General features: G+C 42.3%; 1 protein-coding gene across 1 annotated transcript; it reads right to left on the bottom strand.

Moving 5' to 3' along the window:
* Positions 1-5,879: 5,879 nt before the first annotated feature.
* SRSF6 (serine/arginine-rich splicing factor 6) lies at positions 5,880-10,247 on the bottom strand (the record flags this gene model as incomplete). Its single annotated transcript, XM_009329364.1, has 5 exons — positions 5,880-7,397; positions 7,517-7,606; positions 7,963-8,171; positions 8,571-8,698; positions 10,103-10,247. Coding segments are annotated over 5 exons (936 nt in total), but the record flags the coding sequence as incomplete, so codon positions are not given.
* Position 10,248: the final 1 nt, after the last annotated feature.

Raw genomic sequence — 10,248 nt, 5'->3', positions numbered from 1 at the left:
CGCTCTTAGTCATATGGTTTAGTTTTAGGTAGTCCTGCGAGGAGCAGGGAGTTGGACTTGATGATCCTTATGGGTCCCTTCCAACTTGAGATATTCTGTGACCTTTGCTTATTTAAACTTAGCTCTTAGTAATGCTTTTATTATTTAATTTATTCTGACATGGCTTATCAGACTCCACTATGCCATTAACACCACTAGACCTAACTAGTGCGGACTGCAGCAGGGCTGTGCTTAGCAAGAGATGCTCTGGGACACATTAGGCCAGGATTCATCCCTATGCATTTCTGTTGTTCATAGGATGGCAGCATCTGCAGGTGGTTGTGCTTGCCACTCCTGTCCTCACCCACAGTCATGTCCCATGTTCATTTGACCCAAAAGCCTGATAGAGACTTTACAAAAGATGAAGCAACAGGAGTAGGTTTGAAGTATGAACTGGCATCCATAGCTTTTATTCCCACTGGGCCAGTCACTGCAATTCTGTGCCTCAATTTCACGCTCTCTAGGGGACTTTCATGTATGGAGAACTACAAAACAATTGTGCTCTGGGTTGTCAAACGTACATAGGTGGCACCTAAAATATGGCAAATGGTGGATTACATTTTCAGCTCACAGAGCAACAATTTTTGTCAGCAAATAGACCCAGATGAGGTAAGTAGAGAGGCTCTTTCAAAATGTTTTCTCCTGTCTCCCCAGTTACTGTGAGCACTTACTCCACAGAGTGGCATGCTTGTACCAGAGAGTGGAGCAGAACAGGAGATGCCACCCAGGGCTGCTGTTGCACCCCGCCATTGCCCCCCAGGTTAATTGTACAGCATCACTGTCATGCCACTGTGATCACAAGAGACTATTTGCTGTATTATTTTCCTCTCATGTTGGTGCTGAGCGAGGGTGCTGGCAGCTGACACTGAGCAGAACAAGGAACACAAATGCTGCACAGGGGAATGCTTTTTGCACTTTACCCATTTCTAGGAGAAACATTGCTCTTCAACTAGCAGATCAACTGGATGCTCGACTGGGTGCAACTGTACGTTGTGATACACCAAGCAGATGAGATGTGATCTATTTAACACCTACTGACTTAATGGCACTAACTCCTCTTATTCACACTTACAGGATAATCCTGTTCCAGGAGCTGCACACACCAGTAATACATTTGCTCGAGTAATTCCCCTCACAACTCCATCCACACGACAGCACAGGCTGCGTCTTCCCATCACCTCCAACCCTGGTGTCACCCACAGAGCTTTCCCTCCACTATTTTCAGTATTTTGGACTGAAATCACCGTACTCAGATCTTGCCCAAAGGTAAAACATTGGAGCAAAACTTTTTTGCTTTTAAAATGAGTAAAACCACTAATTTTTAAAAATGAGTATTTGAGATATTCTAATTCAAAGTAGACCACCCTGCAGAAGTTGCTTTCTGTGAACAAGAGGAAAAGGATGTAGCCCTTGAGTCAGAGGAGGACCCAGAATCATGTCCAAACTTGAGTATTAGTACGAATTGTTGTGAAGCACATCCCGAAGCCTGCATTAGCTGTAGACATCTTCCTACTGCCACAACTTTTTCAGTGGTACAGATCATACCAGCTGCTGTGATCCATTCCTTCTCACGTAGGAGTGCACCTATGTTCATCCAACCAGCTTAGACACGTTATTGACAGATGTAGCTAAAAGGGTAGAAGTTTATGAGCCACTTCAGAGCAGTTTATTTCAATTTTTTATTGGATTATGAAACAACTGGAACTTCCCCTCCAACATCTACATACACATTTAGCAAAAATAATAATGCGCGAAGAAGCTTTGAGAGTTAAGAGCCCACATTCTGTTATTTGATTCTTCCCACCTAACCACAAGACAAAACACGGGGGAAAAGGGCTTGATCACAATGTTAACAGATACCATTATGATCCCAAGAACAGATAGTTAAAATTCTTGAACCGTTAATAGCTGCCACTATGCCAAGCAATATTTGTATTAGTTTTGCTTCTCACCTTTTAAAGTAATGCATTCCTATTCACATTAAATAGACATTACAAAGCACACAAGAAACACAGCAAAGATCTGCTAATTGTGTCACAGGAACTTTGTCTTCTGACCAACAACATTTGAACTACGCATCTTTCAAATGATCCCAGCATTTTGCATCATCTCTCAAGGACATACTGAACATCAGCTCAGCTAAATTTTTGGGATTTCCAGGCTCCTGAGCCAAATTCTGACTTTCCCAGCTTTTGCTCTTTGACTTATGTAATTGCTCTGTGGATGCTATGTGGATGTTACAATGCCAACCCAAACTAGATTTAAGTAGGAATCGGAAACAGTTCCAGTTAGTCTATGTGTGAATAATAAATCCAGCAATGATGTTTCGAACGCCCCTCCCCATTGCTCATGCAGAGGCAGTTACAATCTTATTTGGGACAGAGTAATCTCCCAATTGTAAATGGACTCTAAAACTGCAAAATTGAGAGGTAGAATGTTATAGTAGGAAAAAGGAGTGTCACCCATTTGAGCCACTCAGTTTCACTCTAAGCATAGTAGTATTGCTAGGCGAGATACTTATTTTGGTGTACAACAAACACAAAAGTTGTGCTCTTCCTTACAGCAAGCCAACATACTGTACCTGTTTTCTCTTAGTGATGGCCATTTCAAAGGATATGTTTTGTAACAGCACATTTTAAATCCTCTTGCTCTTAGTCCATCTCCTGCTATTTTTAAGCAATGATTTCTGAACACTTGGCATGAAACAGGCCTGTATGTCTGCCTATTAAAGCATGCTGTGTTCTTTTTCATGGTGGCACAGGGACTCGCTGAAGCAGAACCACTTGCATGGACTCCAACAGTAGTGTTATCAGCTTCTGAAAATCACGTGTTGTGGATGTAAAGGCTAACGTAAGCTTTTCTGGGCCTTGGCATCACAGAGGAACTAAGCATCTCTATTCATCTGCCCCCTTCGCTGGCTTTGGGGACAATCAAATTACCTTCCTTGCCAGCTAGATGCTCACCGTAGTCCCCAAACCCTAAATCACTGCCTCATTTCATGCTTCAGGACTGGAGTCGGTCACCTACCTAGATCAGGAATAATCACATTTTGCAGCTTGCTTCCTCACCAGACCAGGTGCATTAGGGATTTGTTCTCTTCTCCATCAAAGCACTGAGCTAGAAGCCAAAGCATGGAAGAAAACACCTTTGAGCTGGGAAAAATAATTATCTTTTATGACCTCCTGACACAGGCAGTCAAGGGGATTAAGTTCAAAGCACACAAATGATGGGTCACTCAGACACTCTGAGCAAGAATGAATTTTGTTTAATACCAGATTTCCCCATTTGCGCGTGATAGCCAGTGTTGCTGCCGTCCAAGGGAAATAGCACAAGGAAGATTTCGATTCACTTCCAAGGCTACAGGTGGCTTCATGAAGAGCACTCTCACTCACGATCCACATGAAATAGAAACACTTTCCTACTATCTGCCAGGGTTTGAGACACAGTAAAGAGGAGAGGTGTTCTCACCATCTAACTTTAAAGCAGATATTTTATGTCACATGATTTAAGGATGGAACTTGCATTTATGTCAAACACCAAAATACAGGGAGGGAGGTTTTTTTAAATACAGGAAAAGGCTAGGAACAGACTCCAAACACAGCCCCAGATTCTAAGTTTCACTTTTTTTTTTTTAACAATAGAGTGTTGATTTCTCCTTCACAATTTGCCATAGGACACTAACATTTTAAGTGAATCCCGCACTCCACATTTGATGAGAAGGCATGTTTCTGTTTTGTCTTTTTGAAAACAAATTTATATCGGTTGTACCAAATGCAGGAAAAAAAGTCAGGATGCCTAATACTAAAGCACATCCCTGAAAAGATGGCTCCACAGTTAGGTTAAAAACTGAGATATGAGCAACACCAGATGATTTTGCCATCGACTACTGCTACTACTGCAGGCCAATGCAAAGCACGTGCTACAGCTGCAAAACGTAGCAAACATGCAAGTCTTCTATGGTCTTTTACTCTTCTATGAAGTTCGTAACGCCCGCAGGAGATCTCAGAAATAATCACACTTGTGATCACAAATACACACCAGACAGTCTTCCACTCCTACAAAAAATGGTGCTGACCAAGCTAGAGGGTGTTTGGGTTTTGTTGGCAGGTTCTTTAAGGAGTTATCACAAGCCTTGCACTTGACTGCACTGGCTCAGTATCTGGCACTACTGAAATCCTACTAGCTTTCCAGAGGAAACAAATCCAAAAGGACTCAAGTCATGCCAAGGCATTACTGTGCAAATGAAGCAGGAAAGGGACGTTTCTCTTTTGCATAGCAGCCAAGGGAGACATTGCGTGCGGCTCCAGTAACAGAAAAAGAAATCTTCGATATTTAAACGAGTTACAGAAAGTTGGTCAAATCCAATCCAGGCCCTCCCTGCAAGTAATTCACGAACAAGGATGACTTCAAACATCACCACTGTCATAACAACCTCATGTCAGAAAGCTAAGAATATAGTTGGTAAAAGCCATCGTTAACCAAGACTGGGGTGCTAACGGCTACTGTAAGGCCAAGACACTCTCATACTGGCACTGGAAATCAGTTTTAGAAACAAGCTGTTACTAGTATCTACAAACATGTGCAAAAAAGTAATTAACATCATTTTATTACCACAAAGGCATAGAGAGATACTGAAAATATGCATAGATACCTTTCAATCTACTGAGCTCAATTCTTGCTTCGAGGCGTGCGAGGATTTTACTGGAGAGCCCTGGAGGCCAATTAAAGAGGAACCGTTCTCCATGAAGTCTGACCTACTCCATGATCAGCATAAATAAAATCAAGAGGGCATAATGCTTTTGCGTCAACAAGTTTAAGGCAGGTAGGTATTTCCACAAGTGTAGCTTAGGGCTGTAAACCTGCATTAAACTGTTCATGCACAGTCTGACCTGTGTATGAAGTCCCTGGTACTCCCCCACATTTGAAATCCAATGCAGAGGTATTGCCTGCAGTGATCAGAACTACAGCATGTAATTTTTCTAGTCATTATGCTAAAATACCTTAACTAAAACAGCTTCAATTTAAAAAAAAATCACTTATCATGAATTAACTAAACGCGGGAGTCACCTCATTCCAGGTGCAGAGAATAAAACTTTAGTACTAAATGCACTCTGCAGAAGTGTGGATTTAGTCTGTTAAGGCTCCGTGGTTATACAAACAATCATGGGGAAACTTGGCTTGGCAGCTCAAATACAGCTGCTTTTCCATGCTGGGGATAGAAACAGCATGGAAAAACGTACAATACAAAAGCAACAGTAACCCCACCTTACTTGTATGATCTTACCCGATCATACAAGCCATGTAATCACTTCCAATCAGGTTCCATCAGGAACATGAGCTTATCAGGCAAGCCTAACTTTACTCATCCTGGGACCCCTTCTTGTACCAGCACAGCTACTCATACGCAACAGGCAAAAGCTCGAGCTTTCTAGATGTGACCAGGAAATGGTATGAAACTGAGTACTAATTTTCAAGAGAACTGTTTACATCATAAAACAATTCCGGGAAAGAAAAGTCGGCATCAAGTTGCATTTGAACATGCACTTGATGTGCTCCTTGTGCCTGATGCAATTAATCTGAACAGATGTGTAAAATTCTGGCCAGTCAGAGGTGCTGCTTTTACATCCAGTCACACTTGAAAGGACAATGTATTGGGACAAACGGTGCTTGGTTGGCTAGCTGGTCCCAAGCACCAAACCAAGTGCATTTCAAGAGCTCCCAAGCCTCTTACTAAAACAAAGAAGTTACTCCAGCAAAGGAGTTAAGTAGGATAAATTGTGATTTCCCCAGCATGAGAGGCAGAAAAAGAATCCCATTACACTGCAATAAACACAAGAGTTTGAGTCACCAATTTAATTTTATACAAGTCAAACTACACGTTGTATAAAGAGTACAAGGCAGTTCTAATGTTTGCTATTGCATGTTACAAAAATCAATTTAGCTATAAAGGGGAATTTTGGGGATGAGTCCTATTCCACAATTTAAGTGAATTGGCAACTGTGGTTTAGCAAAGCTTTTGTTAAGACTAGAACTCTAGCTGAAAGAGATTACATTTCCAATAAAGTTTGGACTTACACACAACAGGATTATAGTTCTCCTAGTCTAAAGCAAAATGTTAACATAAATGAGTCAAAAGGGAGGGAAGACAGCTTTATTTACCTAGTTTTCATATCCAATAGGTATTTAGAGGCTGACAAACCATACAACATACTAGTGACTTGGACCACATCCAAGAGACACAGTAGTGTCTGACAACTGAGTGACAGTTGATATTCAAGCAAAAAAAAACCATCAGGCGGCTTTCATTCTTTCAAGGTTGAAACGTAAGATTTTTCAGCAATACTGTATGATACAGGTTCCAGAGTACCTTTATTACCTTTAATACAGTCACAGTATGGAGGGGAATGTTCTTTTGGCAAGTTAAGATACAACGCAAATGCTCCAACTTGAGTTTATTGCTGGTCTAAAAACTTCCTAGTATTGTTACCAGTTTATATAGTTTGCAGCCTGCTTCCACAAATTAAGAACCAGAGAATTATCTGACCTGCCCAGCAAGGCAATCCTGCCTTTGGTAGCAAGCTGTAACCTATTAAGCTTATGATACCCATAGTTCTAAAACCCCCCAAAAAAAGGAAAAAATTATACTTTCAAAAAAGCCCAGATTTAAGCCTGTTTATATTCTGTTTATTTTTAATATAAAAACCACTTTGCACTTAAGAGTAGTTAAGTTACTCCTGCGGAAATGCTATAAAATCAAACTTTTAGCTGAATTTCTACAAAAGGGGGACTTTTCCTGCTTTGTACCACCATCCGATCTCGTATTCTCAAATTTGGGATACAAATTAAACCTTTATGCCTCATTACTTAGTTCTTAGGCCATTCACTCCTGCAAGAGAAAAAAAACCAACTCCTGAAGTACTAACATAACACTAATGGCCTGACAAGTAGGAAAATGTTCTGTAATAGTGTGCAATGTAAGAGGAGAGTTCTAGTCTTAATCTCTTGAACTAGATCTTGATCGTGAGCGAGATTTTGAACGAGATCTGGAGCGGGACCTCGATGCAGCTCTTTTGGGTGGTGACTCTGAACGAGCCTTGGCAGATGGCTGCTGCTGTGGAGAATTGGAACGAGACCTACTCCTTGACCTGGACTTAGACTTAGCATCTCCTTTACCATTTTCTTTGGGAGATCGAGACCTGGACCTGGATCTGGAGCGAGACTTCTCAGACTTCTCCTTGGATCTGCTGTGAGAGCGTGAACCCCTGTCAGACTTGGGTTTCGATTTGCTCTTTGATCTAGACTTCCTGCTTTTAGATCTGGAGCGTGAGCGGTCTTTGCTTCGTGACCTGGATTTAGATCTTCCAAAAAGAGACAAAGTTTATTCTGCATGAACTGAAGTGTACTTACAGCAGTTGTAAATATCTACCGATTAAGAAGTAGCAACTCCTGTACTAACAGAAAACAACGTATCACTTACCGCGAACGGCTTTTGGAGACACTACGGGACCTGCTGCGGCTGCTCCTACTTCTACGACTTCTGCTTCTAGACCGTCTTCTAGATCGTGACCTAGAAACATTCAAAATGTAATTTGTCCCTTATTCTTTGTCTGGTGTGCCCGGCTATGCTATCTAACAGAGAAAAGCTGCTAAACAACTTCTCAAAAACAAGTATGGCCACATCAAGGTGTGCTATTAATGCACCTAGATTCGATCTACTGTCAATGAATTACATCTGGTGTTTCACATGTGAAAAACTCTCAAACCTGGCTTTGCTGTATTATGTAAAACAATTCCTTCTGCATTCTCAAGCATCATCCTATTCCTAAAATATCAACGGAAGGTAACTACTGCAGGTAGGGCTACCTATACCCATTCTTAGTCTAAGCAGTCTTGATGCAGAGACTGACATGTCCTAGAAGTTACCTTGACCTGCTGCCAGAGTAAGATCGCCTATGGCTTGACCGCGGCTTGTCCTCAACCAGCCTGATCTTCCTTCCGTTTATCTCTGTGCCATCCAGTTTGTCCAGGGCACGCTTCATGTCCGAGTAAGATCGGAACTCAATCACTCCTTCATTTGTACGTTCTTTGTGAGCATCTGCATAGGTTACCTCACCAGCTTGCCTCATGAAATCCTTTAGGGAGTAGATGAAGAATTACATAACCATTCCACATGCTTATGCTTTGCAAGTACATTAGCTTTCAACAAGTCTGAGCAAACGCAAGAAGCATTAACTGCGTGTAAACATGCATGCACAAATACTTCTCTGTTACTTCTACCTAAATCAAAATGAACATTGATATTAAAGGAAGTTATTGCTTCCCACTAGTCACAACAGGCTCTATGATAGAACGTTAATTCAAGCAGATTCCTGCTTGAAAACCTCCCCCCGCCCCTCCTATGTATTCAACTGAAACATTCACACGAAAGTGCACAGCTGAGTGCTTCTACCCCAAAATGAACATTGATATTAAAGGAAGTTATTGCTTCCCACTAGTCACAACAGGCTCTATGATAGAACGTTAATACATACTTTCAAATCCTGCCAACTACAGCGACTGGACAGGTTTTCAACAATCAGTCTGTACTCTGTACGAACAGGCGGTCCGTATTTATCTCTTCCAGATTGTCTCCGACTGCTATATCCGCCACCACCCCCACCTTTATTGTACAAAGAAATAAAGTTAGATCGTCTCCTAGCATGAAGAAAACTAAATGTTCTGAAAAAGTTAGTTAAACAGTTATATTTACTGGAGTAGGACTTTATTTCTCTAAGCCTCCAATAAACTTTGCAATTTTGCCATAATCTATATTAATGGCAAATCAAACAGACTAGAATCCTACAAGTCTGTGCTCCTAAGATCTGTTAGAGAGTGACTGCTCCTTATTAGATTCACCTTGCTAAGTTTTATTTTACAGAACATTGTAAAATATAAAACTTAACTGATTACATGCATTTCTACATTTTACAAAAACGTTTACTAGTTACACTAAGTACTTACATCACAGTATGAGGTTTTTGGTGGTGGTTTGGCCACAAAACACGCAAGGTAACAGTCACCTAGTTCAGTTTAACCAGTTTTGTCTAACCCTTGGAATCCTCACCATCACCCTGCGTCTAATGGCAAAAGGCTGCTGTCGTCATGGCTTCCGGTAAGGTCAGCCAAAGGGTCATAGGGCAAGGGTCACACAATGTATGGAAAAGCCATGGCCAATCAGGAAAGGCAGTCATCTTAGCCTCAGTGGACACAGCCTCAGCCCCACTGGTCACTTTTAAATTGAAACATCAAGGACTTGTTAAAAAGTTTGAATTGAACATGCAACAAATTTAAACAACATACATTTGATTCTTTTTAAAAAGACAGATACCCGCCCCCCCAAATACCAAGCTTCTAGAGATTACTGAAAGATGAACCTTAGTACTTTTGATTACAGTACCAGGCCAAGTTCTATATAGCTCAGCTCAAGAAGCTATACAAGTTAGCTGAACATAGAAATATTTACAGCATCCCCCACTTAGTACAACAGATTCCTGCTTGAAAACCTCCCCCCGCCCCTCCTATGTATTCAACTGAAACATTCACACGAAAGTGCACAGCTGAGTGCTTCTACCCCAATTATGCAACGGTATTTGCTTGTTAACATTAGTGATGCAACACCACTGTTTCATCTAAATGCTCCCAAGAACACTGGAGCCCTTAAATTAGCAGAGCACCTCGTTTCTAATTACAAGAAACCCTTTCTAGAAGGCCACGATTTTGCAGCCAGAATCGTTTCACACATTCGCCCCGGTAAGTTTCTCGGGGGATCTCCAGGTGCAACGCCGGTGCCAGGAAAAACGTCTGCAGCACCAAGCCAGCAGACAGCTTGCTCCCAGCGATGCACCAGGTATCCCCCACTACCACGCTCGCAGAGACAGCGACAGCCCACACCCCCAGCCCCACGGGACTCGGTCCCATCCACTCAATCACCCCCGGCTCTGCTCTGCCCTGCCAACACAGCCGAGCCGCCTCCCCTCGCCCGAAGCGGCCCTAAAACCACGCAGAAAGGTGGGCCCCTACTCACTGCGACTACTGTAGCTGTACCCGTCCCTGTCGCGGCGGGGGCCGCGGGCGTGCTCCACGATCACGCGCTCCCCGCACAGATCCTTGCCGTTCAGCTCGTAAACGGCATCGTCGGCGTCTCGGGAGTCCTCGAACTCCACGAAGCCG

The sequence above is a fragment of the Pygoscelis adeliae genome, unplaced genomic scaffold, assembly GCF_000699105.1.
Source record: "Pygoscelis adeliae isolate BGI_AS28 unplaced genomic scaffold, ASM69910v1 Scaffold407, whole genome shotgun sequence".
Classification (NCBI taxonomy): Eukaryota; Metazoa; Chordata; class Aves; order Sphenisciformes; family Spheniscidae; genus Pygoscelis; species Pygoscelis adeliae.
Note: the sequence above shows the minus strand (reverse complement) of the source record. Positions and strands in the feature narration are given on the sequence as shown.